Source organism: Balaenoptera ricei, chromosome 10 (assembly GCF_028023285.1).
Source record: "Balaenoptera ricei isolate mBalRic1 chromosome 10, mBalRic1.hap2, whole genome shotgun sequence".
Classification (NCBI taxonomy): Eukaryota; Metazoa; Chordata; class Mammalia; order Artiodactyla; family Balaenopteridae; genus Balaenoptera; species Balaenoptera ricei.
In genome coordinates this window covers 6,158,042-6,185,772 of record NC_082648.1, presented here as the reverse complement: position 1 = coordinate 6,185,772, position 27,731 = coordinate 6,158,042, and the positions used below count along the sequence as shown (strand labels likewise).

General features: G+C 46.9%; 1 protein-coding gene and 1 non-coding gene across 8 annotated transcripts; both read right to left on the bottom strand.

The window, feature by feature from the left end:
* Positions 1-374: 374 nt before the first annotated feature.
* NCAPD2 (non-SMC condensin I complex subunit D2) lies at positions 375-27,731 on the bottom strand. 7 transcript variants are annotated; one of them, XM_059935170.1, is made up of 32 exons: positions 27,446-27,726; positions 26,531-26,680; positions 18,572-18,647; positions 18,227-18,285; positions 17,577-17,758; positions 17,123-17,265; positions 14,701-14,828; positions 14,505-14,628; positions 14,176-14,323; positions 12,967-13,164; positions 12,484-12,618; positions 12,297-12,384; positions 12,020-12,200; positions 10,551-10,675; positions 9,479-9,718; positions 9,006-9,180; positions 8,348-8,432; positions 6,592-6,725; positions 6,115-6,247; positions 5,937-6,021; positions 5,695-5,862; positions 5,230-5,399; positions 4,405-4,516; positions 4,207-4,330; positions 3,969-4,124; positions 3,449-3,626; positions 3,270-3,364; positions 2,717-2,797; positions 2,363-2,546; positions 1,184-1,310; positions 923-1,078; positions 375-703 (listed from the first exon to the last, which is right to left on the bottom strand). In XM_059935170.1, exons 2-32 carry the CDS (start codon positions 26,655-26,657, stop codon positions 618-620), a joined length of 4,203 nt encoding a protein of 1,400 aa, XP_059791153.1. In that variant the 5' UTR covers positions 26,658-26,680; positions 27,446-27,726; the 3' UTR covers positions 375-617. The 7 variants fall into 7 exon arrangements, with proteins under 7 accessions (XP_059791153.1, XP_059791154.1, XP_059791155.1 ...); XM_059935171.1 differs by having other exon boundaries at positions 27,451-27,726; XM_059935172.1 differs by lacking the exon at positions 4,207-4,330 and having other exon boundaries at positions 3,969-4,077; positions 27,446-27,727.
* LOC132373866 (small nucleolar RNA U85) lies at positions 17,835-18,161 on the bottom strand. The gene has a single exon (XR_009505523.1). It is a non-coding gene; the product is annotated as a small nucleolar RNA U85 (small nucleolar RNA).

Genomic DNA, 27,731 nt, shown 5'->3' with positions numbered 1-27,731 from the left:
TTTAGCAACATCCCTGGCCTCAGCCCCCTAGCTGCTGGTAGCACCCCTTCCCGCTGGGTTGTGACCACAAAAATAGTCTCTAGACGTTGCCGACGGTCCCCTGCCGGGCAAAATCGCCCCCAGATTGAGAAGTGCGGATCTGGAGTGTAGACGCTGCCTAATTCTGCACAGCGGAGCAATCCTGCCACGCGTGCAGGGTGGGGAGGTCGAGAGGGAAAGATGAGGCACTGAGGGGGCGTGAAACTCAGCAGACGCTGGGACAGGCCCCAGACTCCTGGGCTCATCTTCTCCTTCTGGATCAATAACCCTCTATCTGCTGCCTGCCTCTGGGCTAACGAGAAAGATGAAACAAAGATGAGCTTAGGAAAAACCTCTAAAAGTATATAAAAACATTTATTCATTGGAAAACTAGGAAACTGGCAAATGTATATTCCAAGGAAAGCAGCTCAACTCGGTTCAGTTAGGCTAGTTTAAGAGCAAAGCCGTCTGTTATAAAGACCATTTATGCATTAAAAAAACAAGGAGACAGGCAAACAAGTATTTTACAAGGGGCATGGAATTCAAGGTCACTCTACAAGACACCTGCACAGCAGGGCTGGGAACAGGCAAGGCTGCCCCTAGGACCTGTGCCTGTGAGCAGATGCTCGGCGGATGGGGGTGGTTTTCTTGGGTGTCTCATCATCTGTCATCTCTGCTGACGGTTCTATTCAAAGAATTGGGGGAATAAGAAAAAGCTGAGTCACAAAGACGGTGAAACATAGGTCTCAGAGAACAAACGGGACAGTCCCAGAACACACTGCACAGGGAGGAAGAGGACCTTGGGGGCAGGGGGCCTACGCAGCAGGACCCCATCAAAGCCAGCCTCCCCCCCGCCCCCCGAGCTGTGCTTCTTCTGGGCCGGGTGTGGAAGGAAGCACCGTACCTTCTTCGCTGGACTCATCACTTGAGAAGACGATTCTGAGTTTCTTTCTTGAAACTCGCTGCTGGGAGTTTGGATGCCATCGGGTAGTACGGCGAGGCTCAGGTGTGACAAAGTCACTGTGTGACGCTGCAGGAGCCAGATGCCGGTGTCTAGAGACTAGAAAAGGCAGAGGCGTGAGTCCAAAAAGGAAAAAAAAAAAGGAACCTCTATCTGAGAGGAGGGCCCCGCCTGGTCTGTCTTGCGAGGGGCTGCCTCACGTACCAGCAGGCTGTTTCCTGGCTGATGGGGCTCTCTGGCTACCCGCTTGGCCAATCTCAAGTTCCTCTATTGCATCCAAACCTCTGGTGTGACAGGCCCGAAGCTTCTGCTCAAATTCATCTATTACAGCCTGGAGGCAAAAAGAGGTGAAAAGCAGGCCTGGAAATATAGTTATTCTATGATTAAAAAGAAACAAGTCGGGGCTTCCCTGGTGGCACAGTGGTTAAGAATCCGCCTGCCAATGCAGGAGACACGGGTTCGAGCCCTGGTCCGGGAAGATCCCACATGCAGCGGAGCAACTAAGCCCATGCGCCACAACTACTGCGCCTGCGCTCTAGAGCCTGCGAGACACAACTACTGAGCCCGTGTGCTACAACTACTGAAGCCCGTGAGCCTAGAGCCCGTGCTCCGCAACAAGAGAAGCCACCGCAATGAGAAGCCCACGCACTGCAACGAAGAGCAGCCCCCACTCGCCGCCACTAGAAAAAGCCCGCGCGCAGCAACGAAGACCCAACACAGCCAAGAAAAACAAGTCCGTGAAAAGACATGGAGGAACCTTAAACGCATATCACTAAATGAAAGAACCCAACTGAGAAGAGTATGTACCGTGTGGGTGCGATGATACGACACCCTGTGAAAGGCGAAGCTGTGGCAACAGTAAAAAGACCCGTGGCTGGCAGGGCTGCGGGGAGGTGGGGTGAACAGGGGAGCAGAGGATGCTCAGGGCAGGGAATCTACTCTGAATGTTGCGCAGTGGTGGGCACAGGCCACGATACATTCGTCTAAACCCTCAGCGCGCACATCACCGAGAGTGAACCCTCCTGGAAACCACGCTCTCTGGGCGATGGTGATGTGTCAAGGCAGGTTCATGGATGTCCCGCTCTAGCCTCTGGCGGGGTTGCGGGTAACCAGGGAGGCTGTGAGGCTGTGCCTGCCTGGGGGCAGGGGGCACATGGGGGGACTCTATACTTTACTCAATTTTGCTTTGAACCGGAAACTGCCCTCAATAAAGTCTACTAAAGAAAAGAAAAAAGAGAAACAAAGAACCAGGAATTGGAGACAGAAAGATCTGGTCTCAGGTCACTCTGGTTACTTGGTTGCAATCAGCTGGGGCTAAGTCAGAAATCCAGAGCCGCAGAACACCGGAATGAACTGCGGCTGGAACGCAGCGGGTGCGCTCACCTTGCCCTCGGGCTTGGCTCCACGCCGCAACTTGCCCACAACGGACAAAAAGGCGCTGAAGATGGACTCGTCTGACAGTTTATCTCCAAAGCAGTCAAAGTTTTCCAGCACCTTGCGGAGGCCCCGCTCTGTGAGGGGCAGCTGTGACACGCAGTAGGCCAGGTCCCGGTACTGGCGCTCGGTCCTGTGGGCAGGACGGCTCTGTGAGGAGCAGTGGGACCCAGGAGGGAAAGGCCTCCTTCCTCATCAGCCTCCCACAGCCCCGGGGAGGCCCCTGGGGCGGGGGGCGGGGGGGGTCGGGGGGTGGGGCTCTATCCCTCTCGGCACAAAGAGCCCTCAAGGAAGGCAGCGTACTGGGCCGTGCGGAACCGCTGACACAGCTTCTCCACCAGGCTCTCGGTCTGCTTGTCCTTGGTGATGTAGGAAAGGAGCTGCCTGCAGGAGGGGAGATGCGGATGTGCTGTCTCTGGGGGCAGCTCCGAACCCACCCACTGCCAACACCAGCCCCGTACCCTCCCCAGCACCAGCCTTCTGTCATCCTCCTGCCTCCGTAGCAGGCCCTTCTCTGCCACGGCCCATGCCCGGGCCTGTCCCTCCTGCCCTCTCTCACACCTCGGGGAAGGGTCCACCTCACCCTCCTGAGGAATTTCACTGTGACTGGAAATTTATAACAAAAGCAGCTGCCATCCAGTGTCAGGACTTTTACCTTATTGAATCTTTTCAAGAACTAATAAAGGGGAAGTATTTCTGGCCTCCTTTTATACAGGAGGAACAGGCACAGAGAGGTGGTTACTGCTGAAGTCCACACGGCTAAAGAGTAGCAGAGCCAGAAATCACATACAGGTTTGTCTGATTCCTAAGGCTGCTCTACAATGGAAAATGTGCCCCAAGGCCCAGGGAACTCTACTTCATGATGGTGTGGAAAGGCTCCTCCTCCACTCCTCCCTCAGGGGCTGACAGGCGGCTGATGATATCTGGAAGGAGGTTATAGATTGCATTGCCCTGTAAGAGAGAGAGTCACATCAAAGAGACGAGGTGACCTGCATGTCCCCCGGCAGCAAGCTCTAAGCTGCCCCCACCTCTCACCTTGTGGGAGAGCTCATTGAAGAAGTTCTTGGCCAGGGCAGCGATCTGAGGGGCAGGGTCGATGAGTAGCACAGCCATCTCGCTCACCTGCCCCTTCACCTTCACCATGTCCTTCAGGATCAGGTGGGTCATCACCAGCCCGGCTGTTTTCCGCACTTGCTGAGCGGGGTCCCGGAGACTAAGAATGAAATCCGTGTCATCAGGACCAAGACCATGGGCTAAAGCTGACGCTGGCAGAGAGGCCCTCAGTAGGACTCTATGGCCTCTTCCTAGTGCCATTTTAGAAGCAGTTAGAGGCTGTCTAGAGTTGAAAGCTGGGTTTGGGGAAAGAGGCCAAGGCTGTAACCAAGGCTTTAGACAAGAAGCATCAATCCCTTTGGGGCCACCCTCAGCCAGGGCCTGCACAGATGTTCAAGGGAACACTAAAGACCAGGGAACAGTTCTGGGGATTCTCACACTGACTTCACCACAGCCTCCAGGGCTGGCAGGGATGGCGAAGGTGCTGTGAGGTGTCTCTCACCGAGCATACAGATGAGGTGTCCAGGGGTCCACCAGGTTGGGGAAGCGGATGGCCAGATCCCCAGTAGCAATCATGAGGTTAGATCGAACGATGGGGAGTGACGACTTTTCTAGCATGGTGAACAGAAGCCGAAGCTGGGAGTCACAGAAAGTGGCACTAGGGGCAAAGAGAGGATCATCAGGGAAACCATACCATCCCCCATCCTCCTGGAGAAGGCGATGCCCACCCCAAGGCCTACCCGATCATGCAGAACTTGCCGAGGGCAAGTGAAGCAGCTGCAGAGAGCTCTGGGTTGCTATAGAGACCAGGGTTGTTGCAGACTTTAAGCAGAAGTGGAACAAAGGCAGCCAGTGTCTGTTTGCCTGGTGGAGGAACAACTCTAGGTTTGGGACAGCCTACTTAGCTGGGGAGAGGGTCACTCAGCAATTCTTCTCACCATCTAGCAGCTCCAGCTCACAGATGCTGCGGATGAGTTCTGCCTCGGTGTCATCAGCCGTAGCCCCAACCAGCCCCATCTCCTCCTCCATGGTGGCCTCAGAACTTGGATTCTGATGGGAAAGCAGCCAGGGATCATGGGTGAGCAGACCGTTTTGATTTCAGCCTACCCTTCATTTTGCACAAATGGATCTGGGGAAAGGCAAATTCTGCAAAACCATTCACAGGCTTGTCACGTGTATCCAAAGAAGGACTCCTGAATTAAACCGGAAAAGAACTAAGTCCGTCTGTGTTTAAGTTGCCAAAGCATCCCACTTCTCTTCTGAATTCCTCCTCACAGAAGCATATAACTTCCTATACACAGTAAACAGATGGAGCCTGCCAGACAATGGTTCAAAGTCACAGAGAAGGTCACACTTTATCCCACTGCTGCAGGGCTCTGTCTCTCATTTGTCTGCCAGACATCACTGCCTCTAGTGGAGAGAACACAAGGTCCCATCAGGTGCTAGGCCCAGTCACCAAGGCTGCCGGAAAGGCCGTGGGAGTGTGCTGGTTCTAACAAACACTGCCTAGGGCACAGCCTGTGTCTTGCCAAGGTCCCTATCTCGATGCTCTGTATTTACCTAAAACCTTTCTTCCTGGGTGATCCATCTTTGTTCTCACTAATCGTTTCCAGAGTAGTAGCAGCTAGGAGGCAGTCTCCATCAGCTCATTTAACAGGAGAGAAGCGGAGATCCCCAGAAGGAAATGTGAAGGACCCGAGGGCCAGAAGCGAATCTGGGAAACGCCTGGGACCCAAACCCAAATGCCCAGGCGTGCCATTCACCTTCTCCTTTGGTTCTTTCGTTTTATGCTCCTGTTCTTCCCGAAGAACTCGGCGCCGACAGAGCTCTCCACTCACTGCCTGCTCCAGATGCACCAGCTGCTGCAGAGCCACGTCCCCGGCCAGGGACAGCAGGTTCATCAGCAGGAAAGTGGGGAGCACGGGGCTGTCCTCTGCAGGAGGGGGAGCGGGAAAGCAGGGAGAAAAAGACAATCAAGTCTCACAGGCCCCCGCAATACTGATGGCCCCCTTGCTCACGTGCTCTACACCCCAGTGAAGAAGCAAGAGACGGGGGTGGAGGGTGTGGTAGCAGTGACTGGCCCGGCCTGAGTGACAGAAAGGGACAGCGTGGGCTGAGGGGGTCGGGAGTAGTTGTAGGAAGTGGTGGTGTCAGTAGCTCCTGGCCGGCAGGGACACAGCAGAAGCTGGCTGCTGCCCGCAGGCCCACCGACCCTCTTGCCTACTTACTCGGGGCCTCCTGGGGGGTGCTCTTCTCTCCCAGCTTCTCCAGGGCCTGCTTTGCACAGCCCTGCAGCATCTGGGCACAGATCACCTCGGGGCCCTCCGCCAGCTGGTAAATGAGGGTCACTGCCGCCTCCTTGAATGGGATCCAGAGTGGGTCTGGGCGGACAACGCCTGCGCAGCAGAAGGGAGAAGTTGCCACTGCAGACAAAGGCCCAATTCTGCCCGAGGCCCTTCATGATGCTCACCTTTCGTGACCGTCTCCTGCAGTCGCTCAAACAAGCAGTGTTCCTGAGGCAGCCGGAAGGGAGGGTGACGTTTGCCCAGAGAAGGCTGTCCAAAGCAGGGAAGACAACGTGGGTGTGTGTTGAGGGTGGACAGAAGGACGCGCACCCGCCTTAGTTTGGACGTAACCACCCCACGTACCTTCCTCCTGTCAGAGATGTTGGCGATGGCACGGCACACCTGTTGGGCCAACCTGTAGTCCTGTGGAAGCTTCTCATCCAGCCCTATGCTCACCAGTGTGTCTAAGTTGCTTCCCACAATTTCTGGTTTTCCTCTGGGAGAAGGAAGCCAAAGCGTTAAAGCCACTCACGGACACCTCTGCGTGGGGGACAACACCAAGGGGGGTAGGAACCAGCACCCAACTCAGGGCTTCGAGCGCCTTGGAGCGCTACAGAGAGGCTCTGGCATAGGGCTGGCCCCTTGGCATCCCTCTTGCTCTGTTGACCCCACTGTTTCTGCTGCCTGGGGGTAGACTGGTACGGTCACTGTTTTATTCTCCATTTAGGTGGCTGATGCATGCGCAGAGCTCAGCTGGGCCTGACTGCTATTACTGAAGCAGTCTTAAGGGAACCTTCCCTTCCTCTCTCATCCTACCGCCTGCCTGGATCTGAGCCTCACCGTGCCATCATCCCAAGAAGCATGACAGAGGAACAGCGCTCCAGAGGAGAGCAGGGCACCTTCTTGGTTGCCCGCTCCCACAGCACTTGGGTCACTGCTGGTTTCAGTTCATCCTTCTGCACAAACTCACAGAGCTGCAGAGAAAAGAAAAAGGGCTCAGGCCAAAAAATAACAATTCCCCTGATGCTTGGTCCACCTCCTCTGAAGAGAATATCGAGAACCTAAGTAAGTAAGGCAATGTTTGTTTAGGAGTGGGAGAGGAAGGAGGCTCAAAATGTAAAGCAGGGTCTTGGGAGGTGCTTCTGTCTCCGCTACTTTTCTGCTCTCACGCCTTCAAAACTACGTTTATTAAGATGACATATTGAAACTGACCTCGTTGAGTTCATGTGGATCTATAGTTTGGACTACATTCTGGAGATTTCCAGTAGGTTTTCTTCCTGTTACCACTAACTCAACATTGTCTGAAATGGATGCCATCGTCCTTTCTTGCCTTTTCATTTTGCCAACGGCACCAACACCAACAGTCACATATGCTTCAAACTTCACAGTCACCTAATTTTTTATGTATCAGTCACTTAGTCCGACCTATTCTTCCTTTTAAAATTTATCTTCCATTAAAGTGCAATTCTACAGATTTTCCTCCCACCCCCAAAGTCTAGACTCCTGTCACTGCACATCTACAGCAGCCTCCAGGGACATCCCTGTCCCTAGCCTCTGCTCCAACCAACCTGTATGCTGTGACCTCCCCAGACGTCTATTTCATCATGCCACGGTTCTGCTCACCATGTAGAAATAGCTCTCCTCTGCCTGCTGTCTGGGCTCCTGGCCAGCAGCTACTCTACAAGATCTCGGGCCAAGTGCCACCAGCAGGCTCTTCTTTCCCGCAGTGAGGAAAAAACGTGGCCAGCGGTGATACTCCTCCCAGTGGACGCTGGTGGTCAGCACCACCTCTGCCTTTTGTCCCATAATCCAAACCCTTCAAAGCAGCTCTGCCTGACTAAAATGCTGGAGCCCCTGGCTGACAAGGTTCAGGTCCTAGACTCTTGAAAGGCATCCCGGGATCTTCCAGATTTAGTTCCAAACCACATTTCCAGCTTTCTATCTTTTCCAGATGACAGTTTTGAGCCAGAACACAATCGTCTTCATTCTACAACATAGGCAGTGCTCTTTCTTGGCTTTCTGTCTGAAATGTTTTCCCTCCTTTCTGTAATTCTCTAAATCCTACTCATCAAGACCCAGATTAAGTCCTGCCACCTTCAGGAAGCTCTTCCCTCGAGTATCCCATCTCACACTGCTCTCTTTCCCACTCTACTCGTCAATAGAACATACCAGGTAAGAGGATGTTTTCTGCAACTCTTATGCCTGAGTTTGAATCTCAAACTTTGCCCCTAAGTAGCTGAAATTAGCCAAGTTCTTTAAGATCTCTGTGCCTCAGATTTCTCATTGTAAAATGCTGATAATAGTATTACCTCCTAGGGCTGTTGTGAGGATCAGCAAATTAATATGAGCAAAGTGCTAAATACAGTACCTGGTATAACGTGTTATTATTATTATATTACTATCGCTACTATAACCATTGCCTGGGCCATTTAGCAATCTGCTGCATTGCTCTAGAAATGTTTTGTGTTTTGGGCTGCCAACTAGACTTCAAAGCGAATAATCTTATACTTCTTTGCAGGGCTGAGTAAGTTGCTGAACACACAGTAATTACTCACTAATACTTGCTGAATGAGTAAGTCAAAGTGAGGAGACTTACAATTTCCTCAAGACACTGAACGGTCCCAACTGAGGCATCCACTAGCAGCAAAGAGAGATTGTGAATCAAAGTCTGGGCCTTGGCTCTGTGGGAACAGCAGAGATCAGGGGTCATTAAAAGACCAAGAAGCTGAACCTGGCAAACAGGTTATTAGGCAATCCCACCACAGTGTCAAATAATAAATAAGTGCTTTAGACTCACAGATATAAAGAACAAACTAGCGGTCACCAGTGGGGAGAGGGAAGGGGGAGGGACAATATAGGGGCAGGAGATTAAGAGGTACAAACTGTTATGTATAAAGTAAGCTACAAGGATATACTGTACGTGGGGAATATTTTATAACTATAAATGGAGTATAGCCTTTAAAAATAGTGAATTACTATATTGCACACTTATAACATTTAATATTGTACACATCAACTATACTTCAATAAAAAGAAAAACAAAAACAAACCAAATAACTGCTTAGGATGGGTTTCACTGGAAGTTCAGCCCCACTCCGAGCCCATTACAGACCTAGTGCCTCTGGAGCTAGAACCCCCCTAGAAGAAGGGTGCCCACCTCCCCTGCCCCCGCCGCCACTCCTTCAGGAGGCGAGACACAGCCTGTGAAAAGCTGATTTCAGAAAAGTTAGCAAAGGCAAACACAGCCCATCTACCTGGCAGAATCCCCCTTAGGTTTGAGGTACAGTTGGCGGTAGGCGTTCAGCACAGCTTCCCGGACACCAGGCTCCTTCGACCAGACGAGAGGCAGCATGCGGCGCACCCCGAACAGGGCCTGGGGTACCCCAAATTGGAACACCATCACAAAGAATTCAATCACCTCCTGTACCACTGAGAGGACAGACACAAATGTCACCTATCTGCTTGGCAAAACTCCCCCAATACTTAAAGACAGAACCTTTCTTAATGTAGCAACATGCGAGCGGAGGCCTTCCTCCTTTTTCCCTGAGGATGCCAACTCCCCTAAACGCCCCGTGAAATACTGTGTGCACACTCTGCAGGGCTACACAAAGCAAACTGAAGTAAGAATCCGGGCCTTTCAAAGGAGCAGACAGACATCAATAAATACGGACAAGACCGGTTCTTCCAACTCCAAGACCCAGTCCTTGCAGAGGGGATGCCGGCGTACCTGTAGTTGTGTGTTCATACATCATCTTGCTTATGATGCCAATGGCCTCTGTGATCTTCAGAGAGAAGCTGTAGGCGTCCTGCAGATACTGCACCAGCATCTCCTGCTTCACCAGCTCATCGTTTTCCCTGCATTTCTCAGGCTCTGACACACTGGGCTTGTCTTTACAGCCAGTCTCTCCTGGGCCCAAGTTCCCCGCAGCCCCCTGGGGATTCTTCTCCTGTGTGGGAGCTGCTGGGCCTAGAGTTAAAGAATTACAGGATGGGGGCTTCCCTGGTGGCGCAGTGGTTGAGAATCTGCCTGCTAATGCAGGGGACACGGGTTCGAGCCCTGGTCTGGGAAGATCCCACATGCCGCGGAGCAACTGGGCCCGTGAGCCACAATTACTGAGCCTGCGCGTCTGGAGCCTGTGCTCCGCAACAAGAGAGGCCGCGATAACGTGAGGCCCGCGCACCGCGATGAAGAGTGGACCCCACTTGCCGCAACTAGAGAAAGCCCTCGCACAGAAACGAAGACCCAACACAGCCTTAAAAATAAATTAATTAATTAATTAAAAAAAAAAAAAAAAAAAAAAAGAATTACAGGATGATTTTCGTTCAAGGGTATATGGGGAAACCCAACAGATCTAAACATCGCTGAATATTTGTTTCTACAATAGGAAAGCTTTTTTTTTTTTTTTTTTTTTGCCGTGCCGTGCTACTTGCGGGATCTTAGTTCCCTGACCAAGGATCGAACCTGTGCCCCCTGCAATGGAAATGCAGAGTCCTAACCACTGGACCACCGGGGAATTCCCACTAGGAAAGTATAAATTTAGAATTTATTCCAAAATATGTTGGTTCATTTCTCAAAAAAGATTCCTCAAGTCCTCTACGGTTTGGAAATAACCTTTTATACCCTGTGACTAAATCTTAGGCCCGTGGGCTGCTTCCATTCCAGAGCAGAAGCACCACTAACTCCCCTCTAGCCTCTTTCAGCACCAGGGTGCCAGCCAGGCCAGTGTCTGACATAAAGTAAATGGTCTATAAATACAGTTGAAGTGTCTTGTTTGCTGACTGAAGGAAAAGGAATTTACCTTTGAAGATAGTTCCTAAGAGATTCAGGAACCCGGTCTTCTCTGACTCCTCTGGGTCCATATGACAGAAGGGTTCAGATTCCTGGAAGTGGCCTATGGCTTCTCGAGTGAGAAGGATGGCCTGCCTGACAGAACATAACCTGTCACCAGTCAGGCACCCGTAAGAGTGTCACTGCAGCCTTGTGTCAGGCAGCCTATGTCATGATTCCATCAAGAACCTAGACCTACTGGTAGAGAATTCTGTCACTTGTATAAAAAGGGGGAAAAAACGTAGATATGTTTGACTGTGTGACTACACATTATCTCTAGAAGGAGGCTCGCTATGCAAAGGGAACTAACTGGCTGGAAAGCAGGTTTGGAAGGGATTTTTCATGGCACGTCCTTGTTTGAATTTTAAATACTGTACCATGTGAACATATTGTCTAATTACAAAAAAGTAGATTCCTGCTTAAAAAAAACCAAAAAACCCCCCAAAACTCTGCTATTAAACTGTTAAAAAGTTACGTTCTAACACGTTTAAATTTGTAACTGGAAGCCAGAACCTCAGCTATTAAGAACTTCACCCAGCACTGGCTGCCAAGGATTGCTGAAGGAGGAGGGGACATCTTTAACACGAGAAGAAGCCTTTTCCTAACTCATCACTAGCATGCTTGGAGGCAGAGCAGGCTGCCTTTTATGCTTTAGCAAAGAGAGACACCAGAGAGACGTAGGGACTTAGAGAGCCAACTAGCCACCCTCTCTTCAGCCTTTCTGAGCAGCCTAATTAGGTAAGAAGTAAACTAATGACTTGTGGCTGAGGTTTAAGAATACCTGTGGACAGCTATAAGGCTTTTGTTGCCAAGGTGCTCTCAAGTTCTAGTCACAAAAATCTTTTCTCTAAGATCAGGATTCATACCAGGTTGATTTAAAGATTAAGGCAGGATTGAGCACGTTTGTTATTATTTATCAGCTCACACATTTTGGAATTAGAAAGCCACTAGAGATCTTATGATCTAATCAACTATTTCTAAATAAATAATGAAACTGAGCCCCAGAAAGTTTAAGTAACTTACTTTATAGAACTAGAATTCTACTTACAGGTCGTCTTCTTCAAATGAAGCAGGACTTTGGTCATATTCAATTATAACATGATTTACGTTTAGTTGTTTTAGTAGTTTCTTTAAACATTTGTAAAAGTAGAAAAGCATGCTTAATTGTAGACTTTGCCTTTGGCATAAATCTGGTGTTCAGACTATTACTGCAATGAAAACACCTACCACCATCTGATGGCAGCATACCCTAAGTGCAGTTCATTTAAAAAAAACATTGTTAAAGAATGTACATATGTGTATCAACACTCACTTTGCTGTAGAACAGAAATTAGCACAACACTGTAAATCAACTATACTTCAATTAAAAAATATATCGTTTCTCAAAGGTTAACTCTAAACCTAACAGGTCATGAGAGAATATCCCATTCTTTCACATACTTGTAGCTAGCTTTGGCTAGCAATCGACGGACACGCCCTTCCACCTCTTCCGCCGTCTCTGCTTCGGCAACCCCCTCAGGCATCCCCTCTCCTTCCTGGGGAAGCTTCAGCAGCTGCTGCAGAGTAGCCTTCAACTCTGGCAGCATGGCTTCCCACTCCTCCCCTGGGTCCAGCACTGCGGCTGAATGAGAAAGTCTCACTTAGACTCTTGCACTGAGTTTCCGGCTGCAAGGAGAAGGATGTCTGGGGTGAGAACTCCCCCGCAGCAACTACTCACAAGCAGCTGCAGCTCGCCTCTGGGCCCTCATCTCTTGTAATTTCTGGGTTTCCTTCTGCAGCGGTCCAGCAAGGTCAGTATCACTAAGCTACCAAGGTAAAAATGAACATCAGGGTCACTGAGTCATGGAATTTCACTGCTGTTTCCATTTAATTCCTTCTCTTTTGGGTGGGCCCAGACTACTTACCTTGCAGGAAAAGGGATTATTGGCGAGAAAACTGGCCAGCAGCTGGATGGCATTTTTACAAACCAGCACCGACTTGTCTGCCAGACGCCCCACTGCTAAGGCCACCACTGCCTGGAAACGTGTCAGGGGCAGAGCCTATGTGGAACAGGAAGACAGGATCAGATCCCGCCCCACACCTTCCATTCTGCTCAAGATGATCGTGAAGTACTCTACATGAGCTAGCCACTCATTCTAAGGAAACTTTCCTACGGGATGTGAATAGCTCAAGAGGACTGTCTGTAGTGGTTAAGACATACTGTAGTCCTTAAATGGAGCCCAGAATCCTTGTCCTTGATAGAGGAAGACCTTTATTACGGGTAGGAGAATCCTGAATTCTAGACTCCTCTTTGACATAGCTACTTTTCTTTTGACCCTGGATTCCTCTTTTCTTCGCCTGTACATAGAGGGGTACCGTGTATCTTTATCATGTCAAAGGCCACTCACCTTCTGCTGGACGATTCGGGTAAAGAGTTGCAAAACACGGCTCCGCACAAAGGAGCTGACGTCGTGGCCGTGGGCCTGCAAGGTGTCCAAGAACTGGTCTCGGGTGTCTCGGGCTGCCGCCTCCAGCTGATCCCCATTCAGAACCTGCAGCACCATCTCCGCCATGGCCGCCAGCACGGCATTGCGCATCATGTAATTCTGAGATGGATGTGAGGCTGGTATGAGCCTCTGCACCCCCATACTGACTGTCCTTTTCCTAAACTCTTGTGCTCATCCAGGCACAAAGAAGGGGTAAGGCCTTTAGGCAAGGTTAAGCTTGCTTTTCTTAGCTCTGACTTTTTCTGGTCAACTGCCCAGCAGGTATTCATTGACTCCTGAGGTCACTAGAAAAACCTGAATCCCAGGAAGGCCTTGTCTGGTCAGAGGAGAATGTAGGGACAAAATAAACAAGAGCCCAGAGCAGTTTTTCCCCACAAGGCTCACCCAGGTAACCATGGTGGCAGCTGAATATGAAATCACATCCATCCACCAACACACGTCTGAAAAGCATTAATTACTACCTTTCATCTGAGGCCTCAAAGCCTTTGATCCTCACTAATAAACACCGCCTTTCCCTCACACTTCCCTTCCCACATCTTACTGACAGGGAAACAGAAATCAGCCCTAGTGCCAACCAAGTCCATTACAGAATCATGGAGAATAGTGTTTGGGGTTTTTGCCAGGCCAAGAGCCAGAGAATGGGGTCTTGCATAAAAAGTTATAGTACATTAGATGAACAAGCAGACTGTCTTTGCTCCTGACATTCACCGAGGAGTGCCAGCATCAGTTTGGGAAGCAGTCAGGCTAACACTGAGGGATAAGACAGATGATGTGGGTGGATCTGAGAACCAGGTGGGCAGGAAGGGGCTTTATCCTGAGGAATGGGTGGGACCCAAAATCACAGCTGAGTCACTCTCACTAGACTTAGGCTGTGGAACTGTCATCTCCCCTACCAGACCTGGGTGAAACCAGTGTGATATTGAAATAGGATTAATAAGTGGCTCTTTAATTCAATAAACTTCATCTGCTTCTCTATAGGAAGGAACTGCCACAGTGATTAGCCTAGACAACTTGACTTCACGTGAAAGCTTCCTTCTTGTTAAGAAACAGCCTTTCAACAATGCACTTAAAACCCCTAGAAAAACCTGAGATCCCCAGGGGACCACCTACCTCTCCATCCAGATGATCTATTAGAATGCACATGCTGGACATCAGGATGGCCGGGACACGCTCCGCTAGTTCTGTCAGGAAGGCGGCAAAGCCCTTTGCCCCTGAAGGGTCCCGACTCAACTCCTGGGGACACTTCTGTCCAATCTCTCTACACAGGGGAATAAACATAGCCATAGCAGCATAACTTAATTACTCAGGTCCCAGTAAGGGAAGGTAAAGTTGGTATCTAATATCTGAAGGAATCTAATGTTACACAGAGAAGCAATTTCCAATCTTTATACTCTCCCTGAGGGAAATGAGAATTAGAAACTTAGAGAAGGAAGGGTCACCTTACAATCTCTCCTACTATGCTCTTCATTCCATAATCAGTTGCCCACAGACTCACAGCTGCCACCAGTACAGATGCCAGGTGTTCAAAGTGCTGCAGCATCTGGATGATCTTCACAGTGGCACCTGTGGAAGTACTACACATGAGAAATCACGGGCAAAATGAAAAGGGTGGGGCAAAGTGGAGGGCTAACTTACTCAGCATATGGTTATAACGTGTCAAGGCCACACCAAGCAGGTGTGTTATGGCTTCCCGGGTGGAGCGGTTCTTCTGGTGACTAATGGTGGGGTTCTCCAGGAGGCGGTAGCAGCAGCCAGTAACCAAACTGAGAAAGGAAGAGTTGAGATGGTGACATCAGCGGTCTGGACTCAACTACATTGGTCTTGCCTCATTCATTCCATCTCTGCTGCCCCAGTCAGGGTCTTCTAGTTTTCTTTATTCTATCGCCTTCTACACCAAGTTGCTTTGCTTTGCTGACCCCCAGATAGGTACTTCCTCCTTCTGGATTACCAACTTTCAACCAGTTATAATGTCTACACAGAAGCTGAATATATGATAAAAGACAGGACAAGATCACCACTGACTTCTCATTGTTAAATGGCCAACACAGTCCTCCATCTTTGTTGACCTTTCAGCTGCATCTGACACAACTGGTCACTTCTTTCTCCTTGAAACATGCCTCATTTGGTACCAGGAGGCCAGACTCCCTTCTCAGTTTCTTCAGCTGGTTCTTCCTCCTCATCTCACTCTCCTGATGCTGGAGTGCCCCAAGGTACAGTCCTTGGACTTCGGCTCTCTTCTAGCTATGCTTACTGAGTTAGTGACCTCATTCAGTCTCATGGCTACAAATACCATTTATATAAATACATTATATTCCCAAATGTGTGCTCTAGCTTAGACCGCTCTCCTGTCTTCCTTCAGCTTTGTACATTCCACAACCAAATCTGACATTACTTGGATGTCTAATAGGCACCTCCAGCTTTCTATGTCCAAAGCAGAACTTCTCCTGTCCCCCCAAACACGCTCCCACAGCCTTCCCCGTTATTTCAGTCACCGGCAGCTCCATTCTTCCAAATGCTCAGGCGAAAACCCTGGGTGAGTCACCCTCGACCACACCCTCCCTCAAACCTCACACGCATCTGTCAGCTCATCCTGTAGGCTCTCCTTAAAGAACAAGTACAGACTGCATCCACTTCTCCCCATCTGCACCGCCCTCTTGGGCCTAAGCTACTGTCATCTCTTGCCCAAGTGACTGCCACAGCCTCCTTACTGGTCTCCCGCTTTCCTCCTTTCCCTCCAGAGTCTGTTTCAACACAACAGCCAGGATGAGCTTGTTGAAGACAAGACAGACCACCTCACTGCCCTGCTCGGAACCCGAGTGGCCCCATCTCACTCTGATAAATGCCAACCCGTGATGGCCTATGAGGACCTGCAATTGGCTCCCTGTTGCCCCGACCTCACAGCCTACCCCTCACCCTGTCTCAGCTGCCAGCTCTGGCCTCAGCGCTATTACTTATACGTGCTCAACACACTCCTTCCTGTGTCCTTGCTGTTTCCTGACCTTGCCCTTGCTCTCCCTCCAGATATCCTCATGGCTCTCATTACCTTCTCGAGGGCTTTGCTCAAATGTCACCATCTCAAAGAGGTCTTGCTAGAACAGCTGATAAAGATTACAACCCTTTCCCATCAAACTTCCCACTCCCTCCACTATCTTTCTCCACAGTAATAAACTATAAGACATACTATATATTTTTACTTATTTAAAAAATTGTCTTCTGATATAAAATAGAAACTCTAAGAGGGCAGAAACGCTGGTTTTCAGTGACTTTAATGACACCAGCCATGCACCTAGGAGATTCTCAGTAAATACTGTTTCATGAATGAATAAATGGCATTAAAGATGAGAAATTCAAAGCAGTTTCTAATCTTCATCATCTACTTCTGAACAACTCAACGTAATGGGAATACTTCTGTGTATTACAGACAGAACTGAGGGATGAAATGAAGTATTTAAAAGGCATATCTAGTAAAGCAAATGTGGTAAAATGTTAACATTTGAGGAGTCTGAAGGGTATAGAGGATTCTTTGTACTATTCTTGCAACTTTTCTGTAAATCTGAAATTATTTCAAAATAAAAAGTTAAAAAATTGAAAAACAACAAAACAAAACAAAACAAACAAACAAAAAGCATATCTAGGGCTTCCCCGGTGGTGCAGTGGTTAAGAATCCACCTGCCAATGCAGGGGACACGAGTTCGATCCCTGGTCTGGGAAGATCCCACATGCCGCGGAGCAACTAAGCCCACGCACCACAACTACTGACCTTGCACTCTAGAGCCCACGCACAACTACAGAGCCCGCACACCACAACTACTGAAGTCCACACGCCTAGAGCCCGTGCTCCGCAACAAGAGAAGCCACCGCAATGAGAAGCCTGTGCACTGCAACGAAGAGTAGCCCCTGCTCGCCGCAACTAAAGAAAGCCCGCGCGCAGCAACGAAGACCCAACACAGCCAAAAATAAATGTGTGTGTGTGTGTGTGTGTGTGTGTATAAAGCATATCTAGCAACAGAGCCTCATTCCGCATAGCCAATATCACCTATAGCAATCAACTACCCACCAGACAAACTCCTCTTCGATTATTGAGTGACTCCACAGGTGACGGATGTCCAACTGGAGCAGCTGTGTTAAAAGCTGAAGAATTGGTTGCCTCTCTTCTTCCCAGTCAAAGCCATGGGTTGCCTTGGCCCGGGCTTTCCTACCCTAAAAAAGGATATACTTAAGAAAAAATAAGGAAGCCAAAAGGATCATGATCTGCTAGTCTGAGTGCCCAAACTATCCAGTATTGAAACAAGATAGAAGGTAAGACGGAAGTATTACAAGTTCCAAAATATAAAAGAGCTGCTTGTCAGCAAAAGATACATTGTGATACTTTTGAGTACCTCCTCATAAACCTTAAACATGGGTCAAGGGCAGAAAGGAAAAGATTCTCAGAATCACTGAATTCCATCTTTCCCACCAATTCCCGTATCTCCCCATATCCCATATCAAGTGAGCCAGGAATAACAAATTACCTTCCCACCAAGGTCCAGGTCCATGAGGCTTGTCTGGCTGGTCATGGTCTCAAAGGATTCCAAGAGGCATATGAGAGCATAGCAGTTCATCTTGAGGGCATTTAGGTGTGCGCTTCTATCTGACCCACTCAAAGTTGCATCATCCAAGATGGCGGGAAGTTCCTGGGAGTGGCGGGATACCACTGCGAGGGGCAGGATCTGGAGTCAGTTTCGTTCACTTTCCTCATACAACCCAACTTCAAAACCCCTAGCACTTGCAGCCATCAGATTACCAAAGATCTGTGTTTCATCTCTCAGTGGCTACAACACAAGCTAAGTCCTCTGGGACCCCTGACCCTGATAGCCTGAACATGCCCTATCCCTACTCTCTCACTCCAGTTATCCCAATTTCTCTCTGGCAACAGGAAGAACTGCCTCTATTGAAGAGAGGCAGTTCAAGAGTAGGAAGAGTTTATTGTTGGTCTGCCCTTACAGTGAACACACATAACTCTGTATTGCCCACCAAGATTACAGACCTATAGGTCAGAGGTCCCCGGGCTTAGCCAAACCAACTGAATCACCACAGCCTTGATATCATCATGTGGCAGGAAACAGTAAACAAACAAACAGCAACACACACCTTCCATCCCCTACCCCCGACCCATAAACACCTTTTATCAGGAATTCCAGAGTATCTTCCTTGAGGCCAGGGTCTATACTTCGAAAGTGACTATGAGGGAAAGAAAGTGCGGGGGGGCGGTGAGACAGGAACCTGCAGAGCCCATTCTAATAGATCAGATCGAACCTGAGGAATCTAATACTTAAAAAAAAAACACGTGAAATTACTCGACTGAATAAATATGGTGGCAAGCTGGGGTAAATGCTCATGAGTAGAAATATCAACACCCAGAACCATTTATCAGTGAACTATAATTTGGAATTTCAGGACTAACATGCAAAGTTAGGGCAAATAGCCACCAGTTGTTTTTAAAGTATCAGAGGGGTACTTTACTTACTGCAGAATGCTGTAGATGGTATCAAAATGCTCCAGCATAGCCAGGGGCCCCTGAGCTCGAAAGGCAGCCTGAAATGCTATAGAGATGAAAGAAACTAATCAATACAGAGGGGAGAGGCCTTTTTGGTAAGTTTTATTCATGGCAGAAAATGGAGTTAATTGCTTTTCTTGGTAGAATCACAAAAGTAGACACTTCATTTCAATGTAATCTACTATTATAATAACATCTGACACTTTGTCCTGTTTTACAATTAAAGCCTTACTTGAGTTTTATTACCACATCTCTGAACGAGATGAAGCAAACAGTACTGTGCCTATTTTATGGGAAAATAAATTAAATGTCTGAGTAGTTATGTGACTTGTCCAACTGAGTAATGAACACAAACTCAGGATCTTTTTTTTTTTAATTTTGAAATTACAAAAGTAGCAAAAATAGTACAGAGTTCCTGTATTTTTCACCCAGATAATGGTAACATCTTATATAACCATAGTACAAGGATCTATTCTAAACCAAGAAATGAACATTAATTCAATGTTATTAACTAATCTACAGATCTTACTTGAATTTTGCCAGCTGTTCCATTTTTGTCCTTTTCCCAGACCAGGAGCCAGCCTACGATACCACAATGCATTGATCTGTCATACCTCCTTAGTCTCCTCCAATCTTTGTCTTTCATGATCTTGACACTTGAAGTGTATTTGCCAGTTATTCTGTAGAATGTTCCTCACTTTGGGTTTCTCTGCTATTTTCTCATGATTAGATTGACGTCATGCACTTTTGGCTAGATCACTGAGAAAGGGAGGATGGGTCCTTCCGATGCATCATACCCAGAAGTAGGTGATGTCAATGTCTTATTACTAGTGATATTAACTTTGACCAGTTGGTAGTGTTTGCCTGGGTGTCTCCGCTGCAAAGTTACTATTTTCCCCTTTGCAACTAGTAAGTATCTTGTGGGGAGATACTTTGAAAATCCTGTTTCTCACCACATTCTGCCCACTTATTTAAGCATATATGGATGAGTCTTGCCTGCCACAATTATTACTTTTACTAAATGGTGATTCGTCTGTTTCCATCATTCCTTTTATGCTTACTTAATGGGAATGCCAGGCTAAGTATGAGCTGTTACTTTCCCTCCTTTTATGTATCCAATTATTTGTTTATAACAGAATGGGCTCATGAACGTTTCTTTTATTATGTGTTTTAATCCATTCTTCTTATTATTAATTTTGTTGCTCAGACTGTCCCATACTTGACCACTGGGAGCTCCTTCAACTTGGCCTGTGTCTCTGACATGCTCCCTTCATTCTTGTTCTCTTACTTTCTTGTACCACAAGATGTTCCAGGCTCGTCTTGTACCTTCCCTGGCTCAGTCCTGGAATCAACCATTCTCACTGGAGTCCAGGTTTCTTTTATGAGAGAATGGTATGTAGAAACCAAGTTCTAGGCCCTAGTTAAGATCACTGCTGTTGGAGCTTTTAGGCCCAGTCAGCAGAGAAAAGCAGGATATACATATATGTAGGTGTAAATGCACACACTCCTCTATTTTTATCTCTCTGTGTATATATTAAAAACATAAGTTCACTTATATATTTGCTTAATCCTAATATACACATAAAACAGTTTCAGAATTGCTAACGCACACCCCTTTAAAAAATAAATTTACTAACTACCTTACGCTAATCGTGTAAAGTTCTTTTATATACAGTTCACAGTCAAAATACTGGACTTCCCTGGTGGTCCAGTGGTTAAGACGCCGCACTTCCACCGCAGGGGGCGCGGGTTCGATCCCTGGTCGGCCAAGATCCTGCATGCCACACAGCGCAGCCAAACAAAGCAAAACAAAAAACCCGAAATACTGGGTTTCCTAGTTACTTAGGTTATTTTCTTCTGCAATCCTTTAGTGTGATTATGTCAAACATCTGTAATACACTTAGGTTCATTTGTTACTACAGATTTTCCTTGATTTATGATGGGGTTACATCTTGAAAAACCCCCTGTAAGTTGAAAACATTGTAAGTCAAAAATTTAATACATCTAACCCACTGAATATCATAGCTTAGCCTAGCCTACCTTAAACATGCTCAGAACACTTACATTAGCCTACAGTTGGGCAAAATCATCTAATACAAAGCCTATTTTATAATAAAGTGTTGAATACTTCTCGTGATTTATTGAACACTGTACCGAAAGTGAAAAGCAGAACGGCTGTCTGGGTACAGGACGGCTCTAAGTGTACGGCTTGTTTACCTTGTGGTTATGTGGCTGCCCGGGACCTGCCCTTGCTGCCCAGCACCGCGAGAAGAGTACCCTACTGCACACTGCTAACCCAGGGAGAGATAAAAATTCAACATTCGAAATACGGTTTCTACTGAATACAGATTGCTTTTGCACCATCATAAAGCTGAAAAATCGTAAGTTGAACCATCGTAAGCTGGGGGACATCTGTACTTGTATTACATTTTGAAAATCCAGCATTTTTTGGGGAGGGGGGGTGCTGCAGTTCCCCGACCAGGGATTGAACCTGGGCCACAGCAGTGAAAGCCTGAAATCCTAACCACTAGGCCACCAGGGAACTCCCTGAAAACCCAGCATCTTTTGATTCTCAAACTCAGTGCTCTTTTCATCTTCACTGTACTGCTTCTATATAAAAACTTCAGTATAAAAGGGAGTAGCAGCTAATTATGACTTACAACATGCAAGAGTAGCAAGGCAGTATGGGAGTTAATTTTTTTTTTTTTTTTTCTGGCTGCGTTGGGTCTTTGTTGCTGCGTGCGGGCTTTCTCTAACTGCAGTGAGTGGGGGTCACTCTTCATTGCGGTGTGTGGGCTTCTCACTGTGATGGCTTCTCTTGTTGTGGAGCACAGGCTCTAGGCGCATGGGCTTCAGTAGTTGTGGTGCATGGGCTCAGTAGCTGCAGCACATGGGCTCAGTAACTGCAGCATGCAGGCTCAGTAGTTGTGGCACGTGGGCCCTAGAGTGCATGGGCTTCAGTAGTTGTGGTGCATGGGCTCAGTAGTTGCGGTGCGCGGGCTCTAGGGCAGGGGGGCTTCAGTAGTTGTGATGTGCGGCCTCTAGAGCACAGGCTCAGTAGTTGTGACGCATGGGCTTAGTTGCTCCGCGGCATGTGGGATCTTCCTGGACCAGGGATCAAACTGTGTCCCCTGCATTGGCAGGCGGATTCTTAACCACTGCGCCACCAGGGAAGTCCCGGGAGTTAACTTTTGAACCAAGTTGTATATCTAGCTCTTTCTGTAGATGGGGAGGGAAAGAATTCCACCAAATTCTTCTTTTCTGCAGTAAGAAGCTGGTTTGCCTAGAAAGTAAAGCTTGAACCTTGTACTACATTATCACTGCTGGCTCACTGACCTGATTCATCATATTGCAGTGTTATGCTGTCCAACTACTCTGCGATGTTTAACAAACTATTTTATTTCTCCAATTCCTACTGACACCCTAGCACTATACTCATAGCATGTTCCCCCCTTTCTTTATACCTCTTCTTATGCTTTGCCTTTCTTCTTTTAGATGACTGCTTTCTACTTTACCAAAAAGAATGAGACCCAAAGCATGGGCTCCCTCATGTAATCCTGCCTCTCTGTCAACAAGTCATTCTGCCAACACCTTCCCATTCTTTGCTTCAGTCTCAAGTGAAAAGATTTTCTGTTCTAAAGCTAAGCTGTCTCACTGCCCCCAAAGACTTGTCTCCTTTCTTTCACCTCTGGCCTCATCCTCTCTAGGGAATGCTCTTTTCCTGACGTGCTCAGGCCCCTACTTCTTTAAAACAAACAAACCAAAAACGATCAGTGCCTCTCATTTGACTTTGTGCTCATATCCCTTTAAAATTTTGTGTAATCATTCTCAATTCCCTGAAACCTAGTTTCTGAGATTTACCAATCTAACAGCTATTCTCTCAAAGATTACCCATTACCTATTTTTTATTACATCCAATGATTCTCTCCATTCACATTCCTCCTTACTTCTCCAAAGCAGCACCCGCTGATCTAGTCTAGTCACCCTGCTTAGGTTTATATGTGGCTTGAACATTTACTAGGCTAAGCTACTTAGCTTACCAAGTCTCAGTTTCTTCTTTTGTAAATTGGGAATAATAACAGATCATACCTCATAGGGCTTTTCAGAATTTTCTGGTAAAGATTAAGTGAGATAATCCACGTGAAACAGTCAGGACAATACTTAGCACATAATGTAACTCAGTACTTGTAAGCTATCTCCCACTCTTATAAACCTCCTTCTGTAATCTGGAAAATATGGTAAAATGAAAATGAGAAAGAAATAAACACTGTTAACATCTGGCTAATTTTTTTCAGTTTATTTTCTATGCATACTATTTCTATTGTTGAGGTCATATCATATATTCAACTCTGTTCTGTTTTTTAAAACAATATTAAAATAAGGATATTAAAAAAAACCTTTGTAATAGTTTTTAATGACTGCATAACATTCCACTGAATGTACCTCAATTAACTTACTGTTCCTCTATCATTAGACATTATGGTATTTCTAATTTTTTCCACTTATTATTAACACATTTACTCCCCTTGTAAATCTGGATTAAACCCCACTGACTGATTACTCCATTCATGTAACTACACAAAAAAAAGTGGCTCGAAAAAACATAAAACCATGCCAACTATTCTCACTTTATGACCTCAAGTAGGCCCTTAGTATTTCTTAGTCAGCCTATAACAAGTTCCCAGGCCTATTTGCTTTCTTCTAGGCAATTATTTCACACCTTTCCTCTGTTCATAACATCAAGATCGCTTTCCCCCAACTCACCTTCAGTTAAAGGCTTCACTTCCTATCTCACTGAGAAAACAGAATCAGACAGAAGAGAAACTCCAACTGCGCCAAGTTCTGTATTTATTGGCACGACCTGCATCTGTGCCCATAAGCTCTGCCTCTTTGTTTTGCTGCTGTGGATAAGCTGTCCATGCTCTAATTAAACCATCTCCTCCCCGCCGAGCACCAGATCACATACTCTGACTCCTTAAAGGATACTGCTCCAACAGTCATTCACTCTCCCTCTGGCAGCGTCAGCTTTCCCCTCTCTCTGATGATTCCCATTCAGCACATACACATGTAATGTTGCCCATCTTAAAAAAAAAAAGTCCTCCCTTGACTCTGCCTCCCCCTCCAGCTACGCCCTATTTCTCTGCTACTCCTTAAAGCAAAACAACCAGAAAGGGTTATCTAAACTCATCAACTCTAACCTCTCTCCTCCCATTTTCTCATAAACATATTCCAATCAGGCTTGATTCCCACGGCTCTGAAATAGTGTTCAAGGTTACCAGCCATTGCCACATTGCTAAGTCCAGCAATTAAATGTGTAGCTGATCTCTCCTTTCCCTTTTGAAATTTCTCCTAATTTAGCGTCTTTGTTCACTTTCTGCCTCAACAACTAGTCCTTAGTTTCTTCTACTGGTTCTCTCTCATTTTCCCAGTCTGTAAATGTTGGACTGCCTTAGGTCTTATGTCTTGAAACTGCTTTTCTTCTCCATCAATACTTACTCCAATCTCACAGCTTTAAACACCCTCTACATGCTGAATATTAAATCCCGAACGTGTATCGTGAGCTGGCACCTCTCCCCCGAACTCCACAATCATATAACCAACAGTCTAAATGTGCTCCTCTCATACTCTACCCATCTCAGTAAATGACAACTCCATTCTTCCAGTTGCTCAAGTCAAAAAGCCTTATTTATAATCATCCTCAATTCTTCTTTCTCGAACCCTGTAAATCCAATCCAGTCCATCAACAATCCTGTTGGCTCTACTTTCAAAATTCACTCAGGATCTAACCTTTTATGATCACCTCCACTGCTATCACCCCAGGTAAGCTGCCTGGTATTATTTTATTAGCCTCTTAATTAGTCCCCTGCTTCTTCCCTTCCCCCTTACAGTTCCTGCTCAACACAGTAGATACACTTTTAAAATGTCAGACCATGTCACTCCTGTGCTCAAAACACAATGGCTTTCAAGCTCACTCTCTCTGAAGCTAAAGTCTTTACCATGACCCACAACACCCTAGATCAGTGCTTCTCCAACTGAAATGTACATCCGAATTACCTGGGGATCTTCTTAAGAAATGGATTTCTGATTCAGTAGTTTGAGGATGGGCCTTCCTCCTGCATTTCTAACAAGCTCCTAAATCATGATACTAACGCTCCTGGTCTGAAGACCACACTCTGAGGAGCAAGACTCTAGAATAATCTGTACCACTTCCCACCTGACCTCTCTTTTCCTAGAGCACTCCCCTCCAACCACATTGACATTTCCCCACCTCAGGGCCTCAGCACTGGCTTTCCTGTCTGCTTAGAATGCCCTTCCTTGAGAACCTGTATAGTTAACTTCCTCACTTGTATGGTCTCTGCTCATATGCCACCTATCAGCAAGCCTTCTCTGATCATCCAACATAAAATGCTAGTCCATAACCGGCTCACTGTAATCTTTTTTGTCTTGCTTTATTTTTCTCCTTGGTATTTACAACCATCTGACATACTCCATATTTATTTATTACTTGTTGAAAGCCTTGAGAGAAAGAACTTTGTCACCTTGGCTGCTTTATCTTCTGTTGTATCCCCAGTGCCTAGAACACTGCCTGGCACATAGCATAACACCAGTAAATACTTGAACACATTAAATGAGCTGACCTTGTGTATTTATAGTAGAACTTGTATTTAGGGTTCTAGATACCAAAAGCAATGCAATTGTTATAAAAAGGGCTCTTAAAAGGAACAAGCATTCATGTGACAAAGTGATACACAATAACAAGTGCAGAACAGTTTGCTAGAGTGCGCAGCTTGTGCCATTGGTGATGCACAGATCCACGCAATATGGAGAGAATGGTCTCTCTGTGGACACCCATCAGTCAACTCCACACTCTGTCTGCCCTCTTCCTTGCTTACCAAATGGTGATATGTTCGGGTTTAGGGAAGCCTAGGTAATGATCTTGATCAATTTAGCCAATCTGGATAATTCCATTTCCCTTACCAGTAGTTAGGGAAATAGGCACCTGATCCAATTCTGGCTAAGTCTGTTACAAGACTTCTGGTAGTTTTAAAACAAGAAAGAAGAAAAAGCACAAGATAGAAAAATCCCTTTTTCTACTTTTGCACATCAGAGCAAGGAGCTGTCATCTGGCAACAATGATGGGAAGGCCAAGAAGAGACAAGCTGGAATTATATTATCAAAGTGCTTGATAATTAATGAATGCTACTTGTTGTAGGAGATAACAAACAAAGTAGGTTACTATCCAGATGAGGAAACCAAGGCGCAGAGAGAATCAGTAACTGTCCAGGGTCAGAGCAGTGGAGCCAGGACTGAAATCCGGGCAGGCTGGCTCCACAGACGTAACTTCTGCTCTCTGTAACTCTCCGAAGCAACCTAACCGACACAAGACACCTCCAACGAGTACAGTGACATTATGCACGGGGTCTTGTTGATAACGCATGAATTGTTCTCGGTCATCTCTAGGTTTCAATGGGCAACTGCACTGTACATGTACTGTGCAGTGTTGCAACTGTGCACATACGCTTTTTTCCATTATTGCACACTCTTGGAAATGTGATCTAGACTCTAAAAAAGTATTACCTGAAACAGGTCAGGTCAAGTCCCAGACATTCTAGGAGCTGTCTTCTCCTACAACTCTTAAAACCACCAGGACTTTATTTTGGCATATGGTAAGAAGTCAAGATCTAAAATAAAATTCTCCCCAAAGACTAACCATACACACCAAGACTGTTTATTGAATAACCTAGAGAAAGTGGTCAATGAATATACTCTTCGTGTAATGCAACGCTAGGGAGAAAACAGTAAGGAACAGGAAAGACATGTTCCGTGCCCCCATGGAGCTTAGTGGTGTAGTGGAACAGACAGACAATATAATCACATGTGGGTGGTTGTTTTGAAGTGCTAGGCACAGTGGCAGCTATGGACTCTTACCTTTAAGGTGCGATGGAAGATGTCTGATGGACAGTACCTCTTGCACGACATACTGATTCACCCCTCCACTTTTCAACAACTCCTCTGGGGATAAGGGCAGATGGAACTCATACAGATGGGGAGACATCTTTCCCCCAGTGGCTCACAGGGCTAGAAGCCAAACAGCAAACAAGTCAGGGCCTATATCTAAGGGTCGTCTTTTTAATCTGGTTCTATTATTCCCCTCCTCCGATACATAACACTTTTTAGTCTTACATCAAGCTAATAACTTTATCTTAGAGCGTGTGAGATTAAGCCTGGACTAGAATCTAATTCTAGTTGTGACTCTGACACTTGGCCATGTCACTTAACCCCCTGGGCCCCATCTGTCAAACAGGATTACTGATCTCTGATTACTTTACAAAATTGCTCTCAGGATCAAATGAGTCAAGGGGTATTAAAGTATTTAAAGAACTGTAAAGTGGCATATCGATGCGCTAAGTTAGCGCATTGTTATTTCTGTTTTTATGGGCAAAACTTCTTAAGTATATAGACACTGTCTCATCTGAGGCCAGAACAGTGACCCAGTATGGGCTAATGGGCTTCCTGTCTCCAGAATGAGAGAACATGAACATTTACTATTTGTTTACTCTGTGCCAGGTTCTGTTCGGCTATTTGAACGTCCTATCTGATCTAAGACTCCAAATGCCAATCTCATGAAGTGCATAGTAATATAGCTCATTTTACAAATGAGGAAACTGAGACTAAGGTTAAGCGATTTGCCCAAATTCCACTGCGGATCTGTGAGACTTACTGTTTCTACCACGTCGTACCACAAGGACACACCCACTAGACCTCCCAGCCCAATACCGCGTCCTACAGCAAGGTGACCGATTTTCCCGGCCTCTCCTTCCCCGCTCCCCCTGAACACCGCACCTTACAAGAGCACTTCGCCCGCCGTTCCTCCAACTCTGGCAGTGGGGCTGAAACGAAGAAAAAACCAAGGAGGGCACAAGACGCAGCAATCTGCGAGGCGGCACTCCCGTGGGTAGAGAGACCGACCAATACCCGCCAGGCGGAGGCAAAAATCCGCCTCCGAGCCGGGCGCCGCGCGGGAAAAGCCACAGAAGTGCAGTTCAAATCTCAACGGCCGCAAGGGGGCCAATTGCGACGCTCGCTGCAGACACCGGCCAATCAGAGCGCAGGAGCCGGAAGGTCCGAG